The following is a 25,328-nucleotide window of genomic DNA, read 5'->3' as shown; positions in this document are numbered from 1 at the left end:
CCATGCTGTCCATAAAGAAACGTCGTCAAAGAAAATAAGTTTGGTTCGCTCCCTCGCTTCTCTCTCTCTCTCTCTTCGCTGATAGGCTGCGGAGCCACGGGGGCGGGGCCAGCCGGTGTGTTCTATTTAAATTGCTTTGAAGAAGTATCCGCGACGCACATTGTCCAGAGCGCTCATCCGGAGGTACGAGGGATGCTGATACTGACGCCCATTCGCCTTAAATAAACAACAACAACAGCAGCCACCAGTGTCCACCACACGAGAACAGTCAATGCTAAAGCCGCCTGGACTATATCACTCCATCCGTTATCAATCTGCTCCGGTTTGCCAATGCGTAACAGGTAAGCACAGATCAAACCGTGACTTTTTAAACTTAACGGAAAGTCATGCTTGTTTTACTCACAGGGTTCAGTTAAAATATGACACGTCGTTGCAGTGCCAGCATTGCATGGGCTTCAACGTCGAGGTTTGGATATGCGTAAATCTACCGATGAACAATTCCAAGGATCCGTGGATGATATTGTTTCTGTGTTGCGGCCACCGAGCGATCGTTGGAATATAATGCACTAGTATTCTACTTTCCTGATCACAACTATTCTCAGAGAGTCAAGATTAAGAATAAAAAATGTAGTTGCACAACTTTTAAAAGCGTCTGCGCTATAGCAACGCTGGATAAATCATCCATCACAAATGAGTCATCAGGTCATGTTGGTTTTTAAATGAATTATAATTTTTTTGTCTCAAATGGTGCTGGAATTTGTATGGAAGGGGCGTGTGGTGATTGCATCAGAAGTCAGTCCCCATTCTCCCCGCACCTGTTAACATTTGTCGCCTTTGCTTCTGGCTGCAGCGGCGCCTCTCTATCCGAGTCGTGGAGCTGGAGAGCAACTTTGTTGTAGATCAACGGAAAATCGGTTTATTCAGAGAAGATGCTCTAGTTGACTTATCACGCCTTAAGTAGGCCTATTGGATATTGGAACTGTAGGCCAACGGTGACTTTCATTGTTGTTTAACATCAACTAACAAACAGAGGGCCTAGAGAAAACTAAACAACAAGGATGGAAGAAAAAGTAGAAGTTTGGCTCTATCCCAAATGCAGTTGTCATTCATTGGTCCTTTAAAGGCTAAGTTCCAATACAACATACCAATTTCATTATCTATACTATTACGTAGGCCTATACACTTAAAACTGCGATACGGAGAGGTACGATTCTTAGAAAAGAAAGAAATGCCCTACTATATGGACACAAAGTGCTCGTTGCCAGGAAGGCAACAGCCAAGACATGTAAAACAGACTCAGGGATTTAATGAGTGCGATCGTAGCTGTTCCTGAAAAGCCCCCCAGGACCGCCGTTCTGCTGCGGGGACGGAACGAGTCCCCGCGGAGCCACCTCGAGGAGTCAACAAGCTGCAGGCATCTTTGCTGCACGGCCCGCTCTAATAGAGCGAGAGAGAGAGCGAGAGAGAGAGCGAGAGAGCGAGAGAGCGAGAGAGCGAGAGAGCGAGAGAGAGAGAGAGAGAGAGAGAGAGAGAGAGAGAGAGAGAGAGAGAGAGAGAGAGAGAGAGAGAGAGAGAGGCTGCGGCGTAAATTTACCTGAATGTACACTTTGCACTCGGATTGGAAAGGTGCACTCCTCCAAATGTGAAAACAACTCAATCAACTTTTAATCGCTGCGGGGCGTTGCGTGGTGATGGGGGGGGGGGGGGGATAAATAAGAGGGTGACACGCCAGACAACCTCAACTTGAAACCACCTGCTGCCAGTGTTTTTACTCATTTGGTACAGCCAATCACATGCCAGTTCAGACAGAATTCTAGTTAGACAATTGATGTGTCTTTCTGGATCATTTTGGTTTGTTTGAAACAAAGAAAAAAAAAAAGGAAGATAAATATACACCAGAGAAAGTTCCATGTGGTTCATGGGATCCAATGGCAGCCTCCGAAACCACAAGCCCATCAAGAGATGATCCTATCAACATGACGGCAGCCAAGGAAAACAAACGGCTCTTTTAATACGCCATCAATGACGACTCGCTCCACTTACCCAGTGACCCCTTCAGGGAGGGCAGACGAGGCAAGGCGGTCTAAACGACAGTCAAAGCTGAATCCAGTCTCGATGGCCCGGAGAGATGTGCTTTTGTTTTCCATGCCCGCTACTATCTAGCCTCATGTTATTACAGGCTTTTCTCAGGCTGTGTTGCAGGGCTGAGGGGGCTCATGGCCGTCAATCACGGCAGGTTGCAGCCTAATATTTTAGAGATAACCGTTTCGCAAAGTGTCCCAGTTTGTCCGTTTTCTCCATGAGCTTCCTTTAGTTTTCATTCAATGTCCATTTAAAACGGGTGCCACACCACGAGATGGTTCCAGTCTCTCACACCGGTCTAACCAAACCCTTCTCTGTCCCCTACAGCCCTGGAAACTGATGAGGTCCCGGCTTGGGATGCAAGAGGAGTGAGCCCCTCATCTTCGGCCCTGTGGACCCCCTCCCGAGTCGCGAGTCCGTCAAGGGGGCCTGCGAGGACGACGAGGCAGCCCCCTCACTCCCCCGCAGTGCCGCCATTTTCTTCCTTACGTCGGGCCCACCAGAGCACTTCGAAACTGTTTCTCCAACGCTTCTTCCAGAAGCTCAGACTGTTTTCCAGAGCAGAAGCCGCTCAGCCCGCCCAGCCAGAGGTGATGGGAAGTGTGCGATCCAACCGCTACAGCATTGTGTCATCAGAGGAGGACGGAATGAAACTCGCCACCATGGCGGTGCCCAACGGCTACGGGAATGGGAACGGGAAGGGGAAGGTGCAGACGCGGCACCGGCCGCAGAGTCGCTTCGTCAAGAAGGACGGCCACTGCAACGTGCACTTTGTCCACGTCAGCGAGAAGGGCCAACGCTACCTGGCCGACATCTTCACCACCTGCGTGGACATCCGCTGGAGGTGGATGTTTGTCATCTTCTGCCTGGCTTTCATCCTGTCCTGGTTGTTCTTTGGCTGCATCTTCTGGCTGGTGGCCATCTTCCACGGGGACTTGGAGACTAATGACCACCAGTGCGTCTCCAACGTGAGCAGCTTCACCGCCGCCTTCCTGTTCTCCATCGAGACGCAGACCACCATCGGCTACGGCTACCGCTACGTGACCGACGAGTGTCCCGTGGCCGTGTTCATGGTGGTCTTCCAGAGCATCGTGGGCTGCATTATCGACGCCTTCATCATCGGTGCCGTCATGGCCAAGATGGCCAAGCCCAAGAAGAGGAACGAGACCCTGGTGTTCAGCCACAACGCCACGGTGGCCATGAGGGACAGCAAGCTGTGTCTGATGTGGCGCGTGGGGAACCTGAGGAAGAGTCACCTGGTGGAGGCCCACGTGCGCGCGCAGCTCCTCAAGTCGCGCACCACGGCCGAGGGCGAGTTCATCCCGCTGGACCAGATGGACATCGACGTGGGCTTCGACAGCGGCGTGGACCGCATCTTCCTGGTGTCGCCCATCACCATCGTGCACCAGATCGACGAGCACAGCCCCTTCTACGACATGAGCAAGCAGGAGCTGGAGACGTCCGAGTTCGAGATCGTGGTGATCCTGGAGGGCATGGTGGAGGCCACGGCCATGACCACCCAGTGCCGCAGCTCCTACCTGTCCTCTGAGATCATGTGGGGGCACCGCTTCGAGCCGGTGCTTTTCGAGGAGAAGAACTACTACAAGGTGGACTACACGCACTTCCACAAGACGTACGAGGTGCAGAGCACGCCGCTGTGCAGCGCCCGGGACCTGGCCGAGAAAAAGTACATCCTGTCCAACTCCAACTCCTTCTGCTACGAGAACGAGATGGCGCTGGAGAGCAAGGAGGACACGGACGAGGGCAACGGCGGCAGCGTGGGCCCCGACGGCACGCAGGCGGACAATATCTCCGAGACGGAGCACCATCACCTGGCGCCCACGGTGCCGCTAGAGCCGCGCTCGCTGAGGCGAGAGTCTGAGATCTGAGGGCGCTGATCTCCGATCCCTGATCTGTGACTAGCAGCAGGCGGACTCCCTGCTGGGAAAGACGTGCAGCTCCCGCTCAGAACGGCACAATGAGCTGAGCTCGTGAGGAGCCGGTTCAGCTAATGGTACTGCTGTTGGAAGAGCTTTGATTTTGTATTGTTTTTTTAGTTTTTTTTTTACTTGGATTGCATACGACATGGTGTGGGTGCGAGTATGACAAAAGACAGCACTACGAACCATGTGCATGCTGACGGCAGAGCTCTCTGTACCAAGTGCCCATGATGAATGTGTGCCTCTGTTTTGTGTCGACTGCAAGGTAACATAGACCAAGAGCGGTCTGATGACTTGAAAAATGCAGGCATGGCTTCTCTTTTTCTGTCCAGCAAATAAATTAAACAAACACATGTTACACACACCGGTGTGTTTAACGAACGTGTGTTCTCAAGTGCTGCTATAGAGTTGTCTTTTATGAACGGACAATTATTGAAAAAGAAATGTTAAATTAAATAACCCTTAAATATTTTTATTTTGATACATCGCATGGCATAAGAGCAACAAGAAATGAATTTGTCTATGACATTTTGAGCACTGAAAACTTTCCTTGCTATTTTGCACTTGTGGCTTTTCCCTGATTTTTCCAGTCAGTGCTCTCCATATTTTCTGAAGAGATTCACACAGTCTTTAAAATTCAGCAGATATACCATATCCATGAGCTGGTCTCACAGCAAGACACACTGTCAAAAGCTTAGACAACCTCTTGTTTTCACACCAAAACAAGGTCAATTGAGTCCCAAACGCGTGCTGTATGGAATGGAATCCATTAAGACAAACCAGTGCAATTTGACTTGCATTGTATATATTTTTTTTTATACGTCTATCTCAAATGACAAGGCAGTCTGTGACGGACACGAGACATGCCTGTTCTCAAACCTATCCCTTTGATTCTCATCGTGGTGAACGGTAATTCTTTGCTTCCCAAACTGATAGAAACATGTCTGTTGTTATGAAGTAACTGAGCAGGATTGTAATCATTTGCGTTCAAAAGAGTTTAACCAAGCAGAGGGGTTAAAAAGTGCTGCTAGAAGGTTGCATAGGTTTAGTTTTTCTTCATCCGAATGCCAAAGAGTATTACTGTCATAGTCATGTGCTTCTCTCAAACATCAACTCATCATAAACGAGATTGGGGGGAACAGTTATGAATAGAACACGTAGAGTTTAGCTTGTACTTGTGTGGATCAGTTGATAAGTCATGAGCCACTCCTTGAGACCACAGCTGAATGTGGGGAGGAGAGAGGGAGACACAGGAGCAACGACACAGCGTGAGCTGTACGATCATTGGGATGAACCGCTTATGAAGCCAAGAGATAATTCTACACCGAATTATGAGAGAGTGTCTTTGTCTTGAGAGGAGTGGGCGATGGAGCTACAGATGCAGTGTTATGACTCCGAGACACATCTTTTAGGAAAGGGTGTGTGTTTCCTTCGCTAGGAGGGCTGAGACAGAATCTATTTGACAATGTCCCATATATCCCTAATTCTGAAACTTTAAGTCCAACACTTTGAGTGGCATTAATGGTCAGTTGACAAAAGTGGTCCTTGTGTGTGTGTCAACTCATCCAGCACATTGTAGGATTTGAAAGAGTAGCTCATGGCCACATTTACTGTACTGTACCCTGACATGTGCCTTTGGCGCCAGAGCTGGCATGAAGGAAACAAATCTATATTCAGTCCCTCTCTTTTTGAAAACGATGGAAGGCCTTTTGGTTAAGAGTTCCTATATCTGTAAATACGCCCCTCCTGTCGTAGTCAATGTGTATCAGTCTTCCAAATGTACTGCAAATCACGGAATGTACAGATTTTTGTATTAATAATATTGTTATTATTGTACATGCTGTTATATTTGTTCTTTTTCAATAAAATCGTATTGAATATCAATAATAGTATGCATTTTGCATTCTTGACATGCCGTTCCTGTATGGAATAAGAATAGGTGAATACAATTTAAGGTGAATACAATGTTTTCCCCGAACAGTGTGTCCTTCCTACACCAACACTTTCCTAATGATATCTAAAACGACGTTCAAACAGCACACAAAGCCCAGGACTGGCCAAGGGCCAGGGGCCAGCTGCAGCCCAGTAGGCCAATGTTATGATGGGATGGGCGTTGGAGCGCGTCAAAGGCTTCATCCACTGCAGCGGTCCACGTCGGTGATGCTAGCCAGTCCAACTCCTCTTGGTTCCACGAAAGAGGGATTAGTCTCTCTCTCTCTCTCTCTCTCTCTCTCTCTCTCTCTCTCTCTCTCTCTCTCTCTCTCTCTCTCTCTCTCTCTCTCTCTCTCTCTCTCTCTCTCTCTCTCTCTCTCTCTCTCTCTCTCTCTCTCTCTCTCTCTCTCTCTCTCTCTCTCTCTCTCTCTCTCTCTCTCTCTCTCTCTCTCTCTCTCTCTCGTAACGTCAGAGCCAGAGTGCCTGTCGCTTGGCAGAGTAAGTATCTGTGTGTTCGGGATATCATCGTATAGGACCACCATGACCACGCAGAAGAAAGACAAAACAATATTCTTTAGCTGCGGTTCATTTCTTTGAGGGGCCCTGGTTCCCGTCGGCGGGTGAGTGTAACGTGATAAGCCGTTCCAGAACCTGACCTGCGCTGTGGCTCGGTGACATCTCACGTGGGGGTGTCCACCTCGACGTGTGCTGGCCACATGAGCCTTCCAGTGGCTCCGGGCCACTGGTAAGACTGGTCTATCCGGCGTGTGCTTTTAGGGGAATTCTACGACCACTCGGCCGAGTGGTTCTGGTCATGATGTCACCGTCCAGGAGCCGTGACCACCGGCTTGGTAAACAGCCACGTGATAGAGGAATAATAATGGTAATAACGATAATGATAATGAGGATAATAATAATGATGATGATGATGATAAGAGGGAGGAGGGAGGCGTCACCGAGGGGAACCGCTTTCTACTTTGGAAGGAGAGCAGTGGAAACATATTCACTAGGCATGACGGTAACACTTATCTCTCCTTTCACCACTTCACCTTGCTCTGTGCTGGCTGCTGGCAGAACCAGGGCTGGGAGAGCGGGAAGCGGGGGGCGGGGGGCGGGGGGGCGGGGGGCGATGGGATCTGGAGCTGCATCCAAGTCAATGGAAAATTCCTCTCTTTACAGTTAAGACAGACTGACACTAATGTCAACTTCTGGGCCCGCCAGAGTTGAGGATATGATATAAACGGGTTTGTGTGTGTGTGTGTGTGTGTGTATGAGGTTGATTATAAGTATGTGCGCACGATGCTCTGTTTTGTGCGTGCGCGTGCGTGCATGTGCGTGTGTAACCCCTTCATTGTATTTTCACAAGGCAGGTAACCATGCAGGGTCCACAGACGAACACAAAGGGAAATAACTATGAATCATGTTTATATTATTACTGCCATCAACACAAACTGGATTGAATGTTTTCAAAGTAAAGGTAAACGATTCTATAGGTCGAAGATGGAGTCAGGTGTCTCATAGGAGGATTGGGAGAATAAAGCGTGTGGATTATTTTCTTCCAGGGATGTTTAATTTAGATCCTACCTTGGACTAAAGGGGGGCCCTCTTTGTCCCCGGGGGCCTCGCTGGTGGGAAAGTAAGGACTTACTTTCCGGTCCCACCATTTATTATTGCATTTATTTATTGAACTATTAATTGTGAGTTGCAACCAGGAAAGGCACATTGAGGTGACTTCCTGCTGGAGGAAGAGTACGTTGCATTGTTGAGCACAGCGGACCGCTGCGGCCTGGCTTCACTGATCTAGGTAGACTTGTGCCCAAACACATACTCACACACACTAACACACACACATACACACACGGACTACCACACACACACTAACACACACACACACCCCCACCCTGTTTACAAAAACAATCACACTGTATACGCGCCGAGTAAACACCACAAGGTTAAGAACTCTCCGGCATGAACGCGTAAACGCTCTGAAAGATCATATTATCACATGCTGGGACTGCACCCCAGACGTGGTGGGAGCACACAATGCACGGCTCCACACACACCTCACGCTCCTGCTTTCAGCGACGAGGAGCGGAACCCCCTCCTTCCCCCCCCCCTCCATTGAAGCTCCTGGGAACCTGCGGGCCCCCAGACAGACAGAGCTGTCGGCCAGACCTGTGGCCCTGCTGCTATTTGGTCTGCTGCCCCTGCTGACCCCTTCCTGTCCCTCTCCACAGCCCCGGCGGCTTCACAAACAAAGGCTCCCGAGTCCTCCCTCCCCGGCGAGGGGCCCTACTGCTGCTGCCGACGCCTTCAGCAGACGCTCCTATCAGAGGAGACTCGCAGTAGATTCAGAGGCGTTGACTTTGTATTGAGTCACCGGCCGGACAGCTGAGAATCCCCCACCTTACCTGTTAGTGTCAAAGTGTTTGAGTTGAGGTTATTTAAAGAGTCAGTTGGTCTTTGTTGGTGCAGGGGTTATTAGACGGTCCTGTCCTCTTTCATTGCGAAGGCCCTTTACCCAATTACTGCCCAGTGATTAAGGTTGACACTTAAGTTAAAAAAAACTTGGGAGTGAACGTTAATTAGGAGACGATTGAAGCCATCAGATTCGGCTCAGAGTCGACCATGGACCACATTTCCTTTCAACTTGCAAAACACTATGGATGTGTGAAGATGTCTGCCGGACTGCAAGACGGTTAAAGGAATCGGCACAGCAAAGAAGTCAGTGTCACTGGAAATGCAAACTATCTTAACACCTTTCACTTAGAGCGAGGAAGGGAGTTATCTCTAGGTCCAAGTCGAATGTATGCAAATTCATTTTTCTATTTACTTTTTTATTAAGGGTTATATTATTTGTGTATCATTTTATATTATAGTTACGATTTATATTTCCACGACATACATATATTGAGTCTGTTACGAACAGAAAGCAGGAGTTTGCTTGTGAGACATTGTCATTGCAGCCCGTTATATGAACACACCAATTAGTATGAATGTATGGAAAATAAGAAGGCGGAGGCTGATCCCGCACTGAGCTGATTAAGTCAAGCGTGTCCTCATTACGCTGCTCTCTACAAAAGGTGGAAATACCTGGAATAGCTGATGCAGAATCAACCCGGGCCATAACATACACCAGATGCTGTCCAAGGTCATATGATGGCCGTTTTACAATGCACCATGGCCGCGTTTGCAAACCCAGGCCAGGGTGGAATTTTCCATAGGGAAAAACATTCCCTGACGCTCATTTTAGCCCTCCTATGACCTTGGCCAATTTGACTTCTCCTTGATGCCGGGCCAAACACAATTGGACACAAAAGTGTCTTCCGTCCCCAGACAGCACTCTGTTTCACTCCTTTCATTTTCACTGAATTCCCTGTAAACACCTGAGACAGGTGTTTTCACTTTCGTTATCATATTCACTGAATTCCCTGTAATTTGCTGCTGACTGGCGGTCCTTCCGAGGTATTCTATTGAGGCTCTGTGGAGCAGAAGGGAAGACAATGGCGATTTCCATACCGGTGGAACCCTTGAGGGTTTGTTTCGTCAACAGCGAGGGCCAAAGTGAAGGCCAAAGTCAGCACTCATCCGACGCGTGACAAAGAAAAAAACTGCTCTGCTGGGCCAAGAAATCTTCTTCACTAACGAAACAAAAAGAGCCAACTTCTGGTAGAGCTCAGGCTGATCCACAAGCCGAGTTCTAAGTACCTCAAAATATGGACACAAACCAAGCAGATAGCGATTGTACTTTATGCTGCTCTTCTGGCTCGATGTCTTAGATAACTGGAGACCAGCCAGCCAACTCCAACGTTCTAGTCCTTAAGTGTCCTGTCCCACTGGAAATTAGTCAAAGTTTTTCTAAACTTTCTAAACTCCTCACATTCCGTGCGTGATGCCATATTGGGGGCGGGGGAGTCTGGTCTCCTGGGCCGCTGACCAGAGGAGAACTATTCCAAACACGCCAGGCTCTCTTTGTCGCTCCGTGGTCTGCCTATTGGCTGTAGCCATAGGCCTCAAAAAAAGACAATGTTTACATACATGGCGTCCTCGACTCCTGTTCGCTCACTGTGTTCGAACGTTTGCTCTCTCCCTTCGCTGTTTATTACACCGGGATCCAAATATTTTCAAAAAAGCCGGCAGATGTTCAATCCCTTTTTGGGGGTAATGACGAGACCAAGCCCCATCGAAACGTGAGCGAGGAGATTTATATTCCTCGATGCGAGTGTCTGATCAATCACTTTGTACTGTTTGGTTATTTAATAAACAGCATATTGACTTAGCATTAGATTCCCTCTTTGTGTTATTTTAATGTACTTTACTGTGATACATCAACACAAAGGTCACATTTACTGTGTTTAGGGGTTGGAAAATAGTGAGTGATAGTGATTTAGAGTAATAATCCCAGATCCACCTCCCTTCCAACTTGCTATTGGTCGATCTTCCAGTCCTTCGACCAATCCCATACCACCTCACCAGAGTCTGGAAGAGAACCAAATACGTCAGATCTTTTCTAAACACACATTACTCTGCTGCCTCATTGTCCTGCTCGACCCATCGTCTGTACAGCCAGCACCTCCTTCAACCCAGGGGCCTGTCTCCACACTGTGGTGGTGGTGGGGGCAGTGGGGGTGGGGGCAGTGGGGGTGGTGGTGGAGGTGGTGGTGGAGGTGGTGGTGGTGGTGGAGGTGGTGGTGGTGGAGGTGGTGGTGGTGGTGGTGGTGGTGGTGGCGGTGGCGGTGGCGGTGGTGGAGGTGGAGGGGGTGGGGGTGGAGGTGGTGGTGGTGGGGGTGGAGGTGGTGGTGGTGGAGGCGGTGGTGGTGGTGGTGGTGGCGGTGGTGGTGGTGGTGGAGGTGGTGGTGGTGGAGGTGGTGGCGGCGGTGGTGGAGGCGGTGGTGGAGGTGGTGGTGGTGGTGGTGGTGGTGGTGGTGGTGGTGGAGGTGGCGGTTGCGGGGTTGCAATAACAGCTGGTTGAGAGCTACTGGAGCCCCCGAACAGGAGGGGTCTCGGCTGGGTTCTGCGTTTAGCCCTGGGACCCGTGCAGGGGGAGAGAGCGCCCCAGGCCCCTTGATGGATGGGCAGACTGGGCCGGGTCAAGGCCTGGGTGCAGAGCTTTGAGACCAGCAGACGGTTTCAGTGATTGACGAGAGACGCCGGTAAACGGGCCGAGGGCAACGGGCTGAGCAGTGCTTCGTGACGAGCCCTCAGAGCCCTTCCCCAAACTATTACCTAAGGATGAGGACAGAGCCTCCTCGGCCCTGATCACCAGGATTAGGAGGACCGGCTCTGGGAAACTCAGTTAACTCTCAACAGCTCAGCAATAAATGTGTGAGAAAATGAGACCACCAAAATGTAAGAATTAGTTAATCCATTGCAAACACTTTGTAGTCTAGAGATGATCAATTGTCTTTGAAGGGTTATTCTTGCAAGGTGTAATACGATTTTATGCGGAGCATATGAATAGATGTTAAAGACTTTATCGTTCTGAATTGAAGCTTCATTTTCCAGCAAGAGTACAACCTTCCCGACAGTTTCGAGGGGTTAAGTATTCCTTCAAAGAGGACTTTGGTTTTATTCGGATAGCACAGTGAGGGACATCGGGGACAGGCCAGAAAGGTTTCCAGAGTTCAAGCAGCCCCGTTTATTCAACAAATTCCTCCTCTGATCCTTCTATTATGAACCCCGATGGAACACACATCAGCTGGACACGCACAGAAAAAAAGAATGCATGTGACGGCAAAGCTATGCCGCCTAGCAACGGCCGAGTTATTCGCTCCATTGTCGAACAGCACAGTGGAGCGACAATGCTTCCGAGAGGCGAGAGGAGCAGCTGTTGGTCGACAGTGCGTTTGCATATCGCACGTTAGGGCTGCAACGACGAAAGACCGCTGTGTCTCCGTCCTACAACTGACAGCCACCTAACAATTATGCCGAATTAAGCGAGCATTCCCATCATCGCCCGCATTATCATCATCATCAGGGGCCGGGCTGTGCCGTTAATTCAATATCTCCCAACTCGTGCTTTTTATAGAACGTGACACAGACACACAGTCAAGGGTCGCCTGGTAAACAATACTAACCCGATTAAAACCAGGGAGACCTGGTTTCTGTCTGCAGTACTGTAGGGTTAGACAAAGCAAGAAGCTGTTCATATAGTAATTTAATAATTTCAGTATGAGGACCATAAACATACCCGGCAGTTAAGCATGGGGCCACATGCAGGGACATATGTTTCAGGGCTTGTCTGACATTTACCCTGATTAACTAGGCTGTATCCAGTAAGCCAATTCAGTTATTATTAAACTGGCTTGTGAGCAGATGAGTGTGTGTGTCTAAAAGGGACAAAGGGTGAGAATCCCGAATTCGTGGGATGTCTGTGTCTGTGTCTCTGTCTGTGTCTCTTTCTGTTTCTCTGTCTGTGTCTCTGTCTGTCTGTGTCTCTGTCTGTGTCTCCGTGTCTGTCTGTGTCTGTGTCTGTGTCTGTGTCTCTGTCTGTTTCTCTGTCTGTCTTTGTCTCTGTCTGTGTCTCTGTCTGTGTCTCTTTCTGTTTCTCTGTCTGTGTCTCCGTCTGTCTGTGTCTCTGTCTGTGTCTCTGTGTCTGTCTGTGTCTGTGTCTGTGTCTGTGTCTGTGTCTCTGTCTGTGTCTGTGTCTGTTTCTCTGTCTGTGTCTCTTTCTGTGTCTGTGTCTGTGTCTCTGTCTGTCTGTCTGTCTGTGTCTGTGTCTGTGTCTCTGTGTCTGTCTGTTTCTCTGTCTGTCTGTGTCTCTGTCTGTGTCTCTGTCTCTGTCTGTCTGTGTCTCTGTCTGTGTCTGTGTCTGTGTCTGTCTGTGTCTCTTTCTGTTTCTCTGTCTGTGTCTCTGTCTGTCTGTGTCTCTGTCTGTGTCTCCGTGTCTGTGTCTGTGTCTGTGTGTCTCTGTCTGTGTCTCAGTCTGTTTCTCTGTCTGTGTCTCTGTCTGTCTGTGTCTCTGTCTGTGTCTGTGTCTGTGTCTGTGTCTCTGTCTGTGTCTCTGTCTGTCTGTGTCTCTGTCTGTGTCTCCGTGTCTGTCTGTGTCTGTGTCTGTGTCTCTGTCTGTGTCTCTGTCTGTTTCTCTGTCTGTGTCTCTGTCTGTCTGTGTCTCTGTCTGTGTCTCCGTGTCTGTCTGTGTCTGTGTCTGTGACAATTCTAGCAAAAATAGTGGTCTCTTCCCAGAGATACAAACTGTGTCGCCGTGAACCCCAGTTCATAATATTCATAATACTGCAAATACAAGGGCTCTCATCCCTGGTCATTGGCTCAATCATCACTGTGTTACCTCATTCGGTGACAGGGACTTCGTTTATTGACATGAAAATCGTTAGAGATTGCCATTGCAAGGTGATCGTTAGCCGTCGTGTTTCATTGATAAACAATGACAGAGAGACAAAGATAGATACACAATTATAGCAGAGCCCTATTTGCCCCCCCCCAGGGCCCCCCCCCCCCCCAGGGTCACTCCCTGCAGAGGCCCCCCCCCCCCCAGGGTCACTCCCTGCAGAGGACCCCCCCAGGGTCACTCCCTGCAGAGGCCCCGGCTGACTCTGAAGTGGCAGCCGTACAGTCTGACAACACAAGGCCAAAATCCTTTTCATGCTTGGTATGGAAACTATGCGTGAATTACGGCTTGACAATATACAGGATACGCTGGGCCACATATAGAAGGTATGATGTGTGTTTCCATGCCTGAATTAGTTGGAAATGAATGTTGAATATTGCTTTTATTGAAACCCTTTTTTTTAAACAATGAATTGTTTCATTTATAATAAAGCAATGCCTTGATTAAGAAGAAGATATTTTTGAAGTTTATCATCCAAGCAATTTTACCAAACACCTAATTTATTCCATTAGCAGATGCGTCAATCAAAAGTGACTTACAGTGAATTCAGAAGCATGCTTTGAAGTAGGAGTTTGTGATGTAGCTGATTTGTGTGCTTTGTGAGCGTGGTTATTTCAGCCCGCAGGACGAAGATAAAACCAAAGACACGATTAAACAGAGGTTGGGACGAGGCTACCACTCTGTGCAGTCGAACACAGAGAGATATTAGTCCTTCAGAGGGGCCCAGGAGCACAGGGGCAGGGCGGGGTTAATGGCGGTGGGCGGGCGGTGGGCTGTGGGGAAAACAACAGCTGGGTGGTGCGTTTGGTCTCAGGGACACGGATCTGGCCTGCGCTCGGCTTTTCTCACCTTTAAGCCAAAGGCAGACGCTTCCTAGACCCGCCCCTAGAACCGCGAGGTGGCTCCTGTCTGCTGCGCTCTCGTCAACTGCCCTCCTCCATTTATTTATTGACGTCTATTGTCTTATTTTGGTTGACTTTTACTGTTTGGTCCATGTAGTTGTTTGTCAACTGTATTGTACTGTCTGTTTCTACTGGATACCTGTATTTTCCCTAGAGGATGAATCTACTTATCTACTTACCTACTTATTATAAAAATACAAAAAACTATAGCTAGATTTTATTTTTTTATTCATCCTTTATTTAACCAGGCGAAGTCCCATTGGGATATTTAAATCTATTTTACAAGGGAGCCCTGGGGCAACAAGCATACAAGTTACACAGAAACATTGATGACAAGAGAGACTAATGAGGACAAAATAATATGGAAGGCATGATGACAAGACAGGCCAGCAGAAAAACAGCGAAACAAGCCAGCAACACAACAAAACCAAACAGATTTACACATAGTACACGTACAAACAATTAGATAGCTAAAAACTAGGTGCAGTAACAAGCGACCTAGTCAACTGGGTAGGATAACTAGCTAGATTTCTTCTACAGTAACTAGCTAGCTTCCAGCAAAGCACTCTAGGTCAGGGGGGAGCCAAATGGTTTCCCAGGGGGCCTTACAAACAGTGTTGTAATAATAATATTTATTCAATGTTTAAGGGTTCACCCAAGGATTTATTTTTCCATGATGGGGCGTCCACTAGTCAGGCCATAGAAATAAGAACTCAGGGACGGCCTATCTGTGTGTAACATACCGAAGGGGACCCTAATGTGTGAAAATCGACCTGATGTGTTAACATGTTAATTGTTGTCAGGTCAACACGCAAAAATCGTACATGTTAACACACCCAAACTCTATGCGTTAACATCTGCCTCATCCTACTTGATATTGTAGTCTTGACTTTTTGAGTTATTAAAATAACACATGGTTTAACAAATCTAGATAAAACCTTTCTGCAGCAGTGCTCCTGCTCTGATTAGGGCATGGAAAGAGTCACACTGTGACTACAAAGGTAGATAAGACAACCTGCTAGTTACAATAACCAGATCGGTAGCCAACTAGGTGCATTAAATAGCTAGCTAGCTACTAAGCCAATATCTAACCCTTGCCCACAAAAAGAAAGTCAAAATCAAGTCCAGGTTTGAACAGCCCAAAGACAGGCGCAAAGGCCTGCTTCAAAACATAAAAAGGCAACTTATTTCCTTTTGAACAAATTATGGTTTTAGTGGTTAAAAACTAAAGCCAGCCGCAACATGCCTACCGACTGAAATCAAAGAGCAGGTTGAGGAAGAACAGAGGTTTTTTTTCATATTAAAGCATATTAAAAGGAGACATATTATGGTGTTTACCCAACAAGTAAACATAGTATATGAGTTCCAGAAAACATATTTTTGATGCCGTTTGCTGGAAATAGCTTTTAGGAAAATAAATCTCGCGTACCGCTCTTCTCATCCGTTTCAGTCCCTTCAGAATGCGCTGATTCTGGTGCTGTAGCTTTAATGCAAATGAGCTGCTGCCCATTGACCAATGAGCTGTCAGAGTGAACCACAGCATGGAGGAGAAGGGATTGTTGCCATTTGCGGGCCCCTGGAGCTCTTTATCTATATAATATAATAATAATAATAGTATATAATAAATAGGTATTTATATAATATATCTAATATCACGGCCAAAAGCTATGTGCGCCTCGGATGATATTATGAATCATAAAGACTCCGTCTGACATCTCTGGTACTTCAACAAGTAAAGACTCGTAGTGGGGGTTATCTCGGCCATGGTGGAGAAGAATTGGGGGAAAGGAACTTTGGCCTTGACTCTCTGAAGTCCATATTGAACCACGACATGCAGGAGAGGGGGATTGTACACCCGGAGCTGAGCTGCCGGCCTGCCGCCGAGCTCCCCCCGCCCGAGCTGCCACATGGCAAACTGACAAATTAGACCTCTTTTCAATGGAATCTCCCTGCTCCTGAAATGCGCGAACATCTCCGCCCAGCGCTCGTCCGCTGGTCAACAAAATCTTAGCTATGCTGATTAGTGGGGGGAGGGGATTTGGGAGGTAATATTCAAATGTGCCCCCTTCCTACGTAGGAGGGGGCGCCGAAACTGACTCGCTCGTTTGGTAACTGTAGGCGGGGCACTTTCAGAAATGCATATCTCATTCAGAAAATCATGTACAGACTTTTTCAAAGTTTGTGTGCATGTGGGAGCACCAGAGACCCAAAACAACACCCCAAATCCCAGGAAAAGGGTTGTTTTCATAATATGTCCCCTTCAAGGAAAGTAAGGAAAGAGCTAAAAATTAATATATACTTCAGTTAATAAACTAATAAACATCTCGCACCTAATCCTGACTTAGTTCCTCTTTATTGGTATTTTTTGTTGAACACCGACAGGTTCATAAGTCCCATGTTGGTTAGAATGTGCTTTTATTTCTGCCTTCTGGAAGGGAGAGAAAGGAGAAAGGAGGCTCCGTTTTTATTAAAGAACAGAACAAATAAGAGGCCAAGAAAGCTGTTGAAAGGAAACAATAAAAAATAAGTTTAGGGAGAAATTGTGTGTGTGTGCGTGCGTGTGCGTGTCTGTGTGTGTCTGATTATGTCATACAATTATGCCAAGAAATCGAAACTAAAAGAGTTACATGGATCATAGTAACTGGTCACGGTCCTTGGTTTTATGACCTCGTCATTACTGAATTTCATTTTCCACATAAAGAGCGAATAACGAGACGAATCAGCACTCAGCTCACCTGTTGTTGATTTGAACCAACAGTGTCACCTGTTCTAACGAGCTCGGGAGTGCTACGCAGAGGGTTCTGGCTGTCTCAGCTGCTCTGCATCACTGATTTACCGTGCGGCTAGAGTTGCGTCTTTACGTCGAGTGCAAAACATTTTCCATTGCAAACAAAAATGATTATCCTGAAAGGAAAACTTAGCTTTCAAAGTTTAAACAAACCCATTGTTCCTTTTGCAAGTATTATATGATCAAGATCTAAACTTTATGCATTTCATTCAAAGATTTCAAACAAACATAATTGCCTTAAAGATTTTGAGAGGAAATAATGCATTTAAACACACCTTCAATTTCCCCTCTTTATTCAAGTTGTCAGAAATATTAATATATTGATTGGAAGATTTAGATCTTGATTATATAATACTTTTTATCTATAAAAAATGGGTCTGTTAAAACCTCCAAAAGCAATTTCTTGCTTTCAGTGTCATTGTTTTTGTTTTCAATGCATAAAGTTTTCACTCGACATAAAGACACAAATCTACCTCAATAATTTACGAGCTTTATTGCAGATGAGAACATGCGATGAATAAGATGTGCTTATGTTGCATGAGTACGTCACGTAACTTAAACAACATACCTCATAAACCCAAGACGTTTCATGGTTCTCCTCACTTTAACTTAACCCAGGCTCAATACACCATCTACTTTTATTATACTCTACAACATGACCATTACGTTTTTTCAAAGCAAAGTATATAAAAAAAACACTCACACCATGTGAGATCACCTTGCAACAAAAACAAGACAGCACCTTCAAACCTTGTAAGCTATCAAATGCAATCTTTATTCACACATATTTTAATGTCACATTTGTTTATGTTTTAGGACAAAGTCATTAGCATTCTAGAACTCATTAGAATATTCGATGAACTCATTAGCATGCCAAGTGCGAACCCTTATTAGTAATGGCGGCCCTGCCCTGCACTGCGCTCATTAAACAGAACCAGACGTCCTTGTTTTCTGTTTGCTGGACATGTCCCCAGAAATGTCCCAGTTTAAAAATAATAGGATTAAGAAAATACTTGAATAGATTTAGAAATGGCAAAGGGTGTTGCTTCCTCATGCATATTAATTTCTAGCCCTGTGTCGATCTCTGATTGGCTCTGTGTCGCCTCCCCCCTATGTGGAGGTTTGTTGATCGGCTTCGTTCCATAAGCAGGCATGACCGATCATAACCAATGAGCTATCAATACGATACAAAACCATTCCCTGTTCAATCAGCTTTCTGATTTTGTGTGGTTATCCAAAGCTTAATCACATCACAGTAGATCATTGGGCCCAATCTTTTACGACAGGAGTCCGAACACATTTACCATGACCACAGGCAGAACGTACGTTCCTTTCCTTCCTTTCAGACATCTGGTCACCTCACAGGAGGTGTGTCTCTGTAGGTCTTCTGGACCTTCCATTGAGAACTCAACGTCCTCCATTCTACCCCAAGAGGATCCTCAAACAGGGTCAACACACAAACAATGAGGTACTTCTGATGTGTGGTGCTGACTGGGATGTGACTGGAGACCCAGTCTGAACGTAGGCTGCTGTACTCCTCGTCAGAGCTTTGGATCAGCACAACAACGCTGTGAGGACAGACAGTTTGCGTCTGGTGGGAACCGCTGGCGATGGGTAGCGAACGTAAAACGACAAAGAGCCGTACGGATGAGTGATTGGAAGGATGAGTGGGGATCTGGAGTTTATTCCCTTTGAGGGATGTGTTGTATGGACTCAGAGGCCGTCCTGGGTGAGGGAAACCCCCGCGGTCAGCTCCATCATGTACACCCCCACTTAGGCGCTGACAAAACAGAGCGGGCTGATTAATGCTGACAAGCCACAGCTTTTTATGGTTGTTAATGGACCCGCGCGCCCATGTGTGCGCGTACACATGTGAGTGTGTGTGTTGGTGTGTTTGTTTACGTGTGTGTGTTTGTGTGTGTGTATGGTTGTATGTGTGTGAGTGTGTGTGTGTGTGTGTGTGCTTATGTGTGAGTGTGTGTGTGTCAATGGGTGTGTGTGTGTGTGTGTGTGTCTGTGTGCGTAAGTGTGCTTGTTTTTGTGTGCCTGCGTGCACGTGTGCGTGCGTGCACGTGTGTGAGTGCGTGCGCGTGTGTGATTTCCCTTAGACACCTGGTCTGTTCCTAGTCCCCATCTCCTTCTCATGTCTCCATAGCAACAGAGGTTGTCGGTGCAGATGGCGGGTAAACATGTCTGGGGAACTAGCTGTGGTGGGATCATGAGGTGGTTGGTTCTAGTTAGCGTTGAGTCTCTAAGATGGATACCGCATGTATGTGGATGGACTTGAGTGAAATGAAAAGCTTAGAATAATGATAATTAAAACAATCATACATTTTGTTTGTTTACCTACATCTACATTCAGAGCATTTAGCAGACGCTTATATCCAAAGCGACTTACAATAAGTACATTTGTCAGAAGAAGGAGAAACACTATTTCTCTGTTGGTACAGTAAGGATGTTCTTAGAACCAAGTGCCAAGCACTGACAATCTCTAGGTTAACCCATCATACAACAAGTACTGTTTTTAAGTGCCAGGACGTACAACACACAATAAGTGTGTACATTACGCACTTAACTGCATGCCATCATGTTTCTTGTTTACGACGCAAACACGTTTTTTCGACGCACCTGACACTACGTTACCGCTTAACCCAGCCGGTATAATCCAGCAGGACGAAAGCAGCGCCCCCTTAGGGACCGAACTGACCCCCCACCCCAGGGAGAAGAACCTTTAAGGGGCGAACTCCTCCCCTCAGCCCTGGGGGGGCGGTGCTGCAGACAGGCTACGGTTGCTAGGGCCTGTTTGTATCCATGGGCTTGTTGTGCTCAGCTTTCCTCATGTCGTCACTCATCCATCACCTGTTTGGTGTAGGAGCGGGTCGCCTGAAACCTCTGCGGACCGGGAGGGTCCCCAGGAGAACGGCTCCAATCAACACCAAACCCTCAAGCACAGATCCTCCAGGTCTGCACCCGGCTGGAGGTACTGGTCTTTACCGGGGGTTGGATCGTACTTTATAGCCTTGTGGAGCGTCTTGCCCTAACTATCTGTGTTGTCTACGGGGAATGGGTTAACCTAGTGATGGTTAGTGCTTGGCACTTGGTTCTATGAACATCCTTACTGTACAGACAGTATAGATTGGTTCTCTTTCTTCTGACAAATGGACTTATTCGCTTTGTATAAAAGCGTCTGCTAAACGCCCTAAATGCAAAAGTTAAATGTTGATATAAGTCCAGGGTTGGATCAGTGATTTTAGCCCAGGAAAAGATAAAGACAAATATCAACTCTTACGAGCATTGCCCCTTCATGCCCGTTTTCAGTGCCTCTAACCAACACTGTGTCTGCGCTCGTCTCCGGTTGATCCAATCCAAAGAAAAGACAGCTAGAATGGAACGTTTTAGAATTTAGAATTGAGGTGTGGAACTCTGTACAAGCCTGCATAGGCCTTGCTCCCGCTTTGCACAGATGTTGTATTTGTGCTAAACAGATAAACTCTAAAAAAGAATGGGCCCTTCATGAACAGGATTGAATTACCCTGATGAGGTGATTCCCATCATCCTCGGGATGCTTCCTGAGTTAAGGAGGAGAGAGGAACCATCTCCTTATCACCCATCTCCTCATCAACAGAGCCATCAGCTTCTATCTCTCCCTCACACCCCACATCCTTCTGCTTCTGACATCACTCAAATCCATCAAGCTCCTCCCATTAAGAGCCCCATTCAACGATGCCCGACGAAACTGCTTGCAACCTGGAAAAGAATCACAAGATTCCGCTGAGGGCAGGACCCCAGTGAAACCCTCTCCTCACATATTGCTGGTTATCGCCTTGAGACTGTACTTCACTCTGCTTTTCATTTTACCGCTTGTGGTTTGTTTGTTTCGTGAAAGAATGTTTCGTATTGTTTGGTGAAGAAGGAAAGCAGGGCTTCTGCCATGGTCTGCCCGATGTCCTGATGCGGGGAAATTCCGCCGTTTTATCACCGCCGTGTCGGGAAGCGGTTTTAGTGCAGATGTGGACCGGTGAGCTGCGGTGAGCAGTTGGGAGATCCCCCCCCCCCCCCCCAGGGGTGGTACTATGCCACAAGGTGTGAGTGTGATGAGACGTTTCCTGTGTTTTAGGGACATCACAAGTGGAAGTGCTCACCTAGATGTATGCTGGATAGATCGGTCTACCAGCCTGCCCAGTGGACTGCTGCTGATCTATCCTTCACACATCTAGGTGGACACGCCCACTAGTGAAAGGCAGATTTTCAAACAGCTTCTAACAGGTAATCATACTAAAACCTGGGGGCATAATATCACCCCTTTTAATATGGTGTCGTAATGAATTAATACAATAACTACTGAAAGTCAACCAAGATCAATTATCATAATGTTTCGATCTTTACCAGCAGTAAATTAATTCATGCTTATTCTGAGTTCTTATTTATTATTCCTTCAGTTTGCCCTGTTGTAAAAAACAGTGGCAGGACTTTTACAATTGCAGGAAAAGGGGGAAGAGTTGGGAGGAGGGGTGAGGAGGGGTGAGGAGGGGGAGGCATTCCTCCCTCACTCGCCCTGGCGTACAATAAAAGTGTCTCAGACACGAGTGAATGAGACTGTATTTATAGAGGCTGAGAGGTGCGGTGTCCAGTTGCGACGCAGAGTTATTTTGCCCCATCCGTCCTGCGACGTGGGCCCCAAACCCCCTCGCTCACCCCCTCGCTCACCCCCTCGCTCACCCCCCCCAAACCCCCTCGCTCACCCCCCCCAAACCCCCTCGCTCACCCCCCCCAAACCCCCTCGCTCACCCCCCCCAAACCCCCTCGCTCACCCCCCCAAACCCCCTCGCTCACCCCCCCCAAACCCCCTCGCTCACCCCCCCCAAACCCCCTCGCTCACCCCCCCCAAACCCCCTCGCTCACCCCCCCCAAACCCCCTCGCTCACCCCCTCGCTCACCCCCTCCAAACCCCCTCGCTCACCCCCCCCAAACCCCCTCGCTCACCCCCCCCAAACCCCCTCGCTCACCCCCTCCAAACCCCCTCGCTCACCCCCTCGCTCACCCCCTCCAAACCCCCTCGCTCACCCCCCCCAAACCCCCTCGCTCACCCCCCCCAAACCCCCTCGCTCACCCCCTCGCTCACCCCCTCCAAACCCCCTCGCTCACCCCCCCCAAACCCCCTCGCTCACCCCCCCCAAACCCCCTCGCTCACCCCCTCGCTCACCCCCCCCAAACCCCCTCGCTCACCCCCCCAAACCCCCTCGCTCACCCCCTCGCTCACCCCCCCCAAACCCCCTCGCTCACCCCCCCCAAACCCCCTCGCTCACCCCCTCCAAACCCCCTCGCTCACCCCCCCCAAACCCCCTCGCTCACCCCCTCGCTCACCCCCCCCAAACCCCCTCGCTCACCCCCCCAAACCCCCTCGCTCACCCCCTCGCTCACCCCCCCCAAACCCCCTCGCTCACCCCCCCCAAACCCCCTCGCTCACCCCCCCCAAACCCCCTCGCTCACCCCCCCAAACCCCCTCGCTCACCCCCCCAAACCCCCTCGCTCACCCCCCCCAAACCCCCTCGCTCACCCCCCCCAAACCCCCTCGCTCACCCCCTCGCTCACCCCCCCCAAACCCCCTCGCTCACCCCCCCCAAACCCCCTCGCTCACCCCCTCGCTCACCCCCCCCAAACCCCCTCGCTCACCCCCTCGCTCACCCCCTCCAAACCCCCTCGCTCACCCCCTCCAAACCCCCTCGCTCACCCCCCCCAAACCCCCTCGCTCACCCCCTCCAAACCCCCTCGCTCACCCCCCCCCAAACCCCCTCGCTCACCCCCCCCAAACCCCCTCGCTCACCCCCTCGCTCACCCCCTCCAAACCCCCTCGCTCACCCCCTCGCTCACCCCCTCGCTCACCCCCTCGCTCACCCCCCCCAAACCCCCTCGCTCACCCCCTCCTGCTGCGCCGGAGTCCTAGCGCTGGAAAGGGACAGTTGTGTCTAAAAGTACCTCGCCAGTACTCTCTCCCTCCCTCCCTCCCTCCCTCTCTCCTTCCCTGGCTCTCGCAGTAGTTACACAATGGGTGACCATGACAGCTGTTTGCTTGGGGAGGGTGTGAGTGTGTGTGTGTGTGTGTGTGTGTGTGTGTGTGTGTGTGTGTGTGTGTGTGTGTGTGTGTGTGTGTGTGTGTGTGTGTGTGTGTGTGTGTGTGTGTGTGTCTGTGTGTGTGTGTGTGTGTGTGTGTTAGACCCAGCATCCAGGGTCATGGGTGGGGGGGGGGGGGGGGTGGCGGTAAACTGATAGTGGAATATAAAGGACAGCTGCAGATGGAAACTGTGATCCACCGTCAAGAAATGTATATTCTTTACGATACAAACAAAGAGTAATGACTGTCATTCCTCAGGCTGCTCTTTCCGCTCGTCGAACGTGCGTGTGTCCGTGCAACGCACGTTTGCTTTACACACACACGCACACACACACACACACACACACACACACACTGGACGTGCATGTACACACACAGTGCACAGACAGCTGAGTTGTAACAGGGCTTTAGCTGGAATTTAGCAACAGAAGCTCAGCGTGCACGCTCATGCGCACACGAGTGAGACCATTCTAATGAGTGCACGCCCGTGTGTCTGTGTGCGCTCACACGCGTGTGCTGTTTTGTGCACTCAACACACACATTAAAACGATACAAAAGAGAGAGGCTTTTACATTTACCTTCAGGGCGTTTAGTAGACGCTTTTATCCAAAGCGACTTACAATAAGTACATTTGTCAGAAGAAAGAGAAACAACAACATATCTCTGTTGGTACAGTGAGGATGTTGGTACAGGTTAATGTTGATTAATGTTGTTGGTTAATCCATTCCCCGTGCACAACAAGGATAGCTAGGATAAGATGCTCCACAATGCTGAGGACTTTTTAAGTGTAAGGACGTACAACGTACAATAAGTGCATAAGAAAGAGGGGTTTGGGGTGAGGAGGCTATGCAGAGTCTAACGGTGAACTCTAAACAAGTACTTTTTAAGTACAAGGACGTACGACAAACAATCAGTGCGTTGTGAGTAAGATGTCTTGCGGTCCCTGATTCCATACCACCACCTCCTGCTCTCTGATCCCCACGCTCTTATTTTGGGTTTTGCGGCGGGCCCCCATGGCCCCGGCCGGCCCCACACAGGGGCCCTCTCTGTGTTTCCATGAGGACAGCTGGGGGGTCTAAATATACAGCGGGGCTTCCTCCCGTCAGCAGGAGCACAAAGAGGGAGGGCCGGATTCACATCTTCCTCGTGGTTTCCTGCACGAAGTTCACAAAGAGAACATCGAACTGACCAGAAAGTCATAGTTTGAACTAAAAATAACACCCAACCCCACACACGCACACACCCATACATCCAAAAGGTACATTTAGCATATATTCTGCTTTTGCATTAAGGAAGTGACAATATCAAGTCCCTTCCTCCACCCTTCTGAGGAATATCTTCAGAGTCCAACCGAAGAACCATTTGAATGAAAGTTCTGATCTGATGTCAAGGATAATGTACAACCTTTTATGTATTTTTGTGTTCAAAGACTATGTGTAGGATCTTAACATGCATAAATGGCTTTAAATGCCTACAGATGAACAGGTTGTGGCATTGAAACCCAAAACATAACCGTGTCCCCTAAACACAATGAGAACCTTCCACTCGGGTAACGGTCTCTTCGTGGCGTCCGAGTGAGTTTTCCAGAGCACTTCGACCCGGTAATGCAAAATGAATTGACATGTTAATGTGCTTTTTCTGGTTGTGGCCAATGAGGGACCTTGAATCCAGCAGTAATACATATTCATGAGGAGGTTCTGTCAATGATGTTGCACAACAACACAAAGAGCACGTTGTGCATGAATTACTGACGTTTTGCATAAACTACTTATGCTTATTCGTTACAGGCACCAAGGTATACCACGGTAAGGGACATTACATGCATGAAAGGAAGCATCAGAGGAAGCCAATTGAATCTTTCCGCGGGGGATGATGATGAAGTTGAAAAAGAACTCTGCAGAACTTTGTCTTTGTCTAAAAGCAACCGCAGATGGATGGTACGTATGAGAACAGCAACATCAGAAGACTGGAACAGGAGGCGAAGGACAGCCTATTTGAATAGTATCACACCAAAATGGGACGCCTCAAGGTCAAAGGTCGAACCAGTCTTGAAACCGCGTGTATTGAGGAAGAGGAGGTTGAGGAAGTGGACAGGGAGTGTAGAAGGACAGAAGTTAAGGAAGGACGGAGGAGATAGGACGGAGGAGGAGCAGGAGGAGGAGGAGGAGACTGGAAGTAGAAGAAGGACCAGAAGTTAAGGAAGAGAAGGAAGTGCTAAAAGCTT

At 48.5% G+C, this 25,328-nt stretch overlaps 1 protein-coding gene across 1 annotated transcript; it reads left to right on the top strand.

Moving 5' to 3' along the window:
* Positions 1–133: 133 nt before the first annotated feature.
* kcnj2a (potassium inwardly rectifying channel subfamily J member 2a) lies at positions 134–5,909 on the top strand. Its single transcript, XM_060037731.1, has 2 exons — positions 134–341; positions 2,410–5,909. Exons 1-2 carry the CDS (start codon positions 272–274, stop codon positions 3,969–3,971), a joined length of 1,632 nt encoding a protein of 543 aa, XP_059893714.1. The 5' UTR covers positions 134–271; the 3' UTR covers positions 3,972–5,909.
* Positions 5,910–25,328: the final 19,419 nt, after the last annotated feature.

The sequence above is a fragment of the Gadus macrocephalus genome, chromosome 18 (assembly GCF_031168955.1).
Source record: "Gadus macrocephalus chromosome 18, ASM3116895v1".
In the NCBI taxonomy this organism is placed as follows: domain Eukaryota; kingdom Metazoa; phylum Chordata; class Actinopteri; order Gadiformes; family Gadidae; genus Gadus; species Gadus macrocephalus.
The sequence above is the reverse complement of the archived record's forward strand: the minus strand, read 5'-3'. Positions and strand labels throughout refer to the sequence as shown.

What these genes read in the sequence shown, in the direction of transcription:
- kcnj2a (XM_060037731.1), top strand. Translation starts at nt 272, where the DNA reads ATGCTAAAGCCGCCTGGACTATATCACTCCATCCGTTATCAATCTGCT. An exon ending in GGTTTGCCAATGCGTAACAG is followed by an intron (nt 342 to 2,409) that starts GTAAGCACAGAT and finishes TGTCCCCTACAG; the next exon opens with CCCTGGAAACTGATGAGGTC.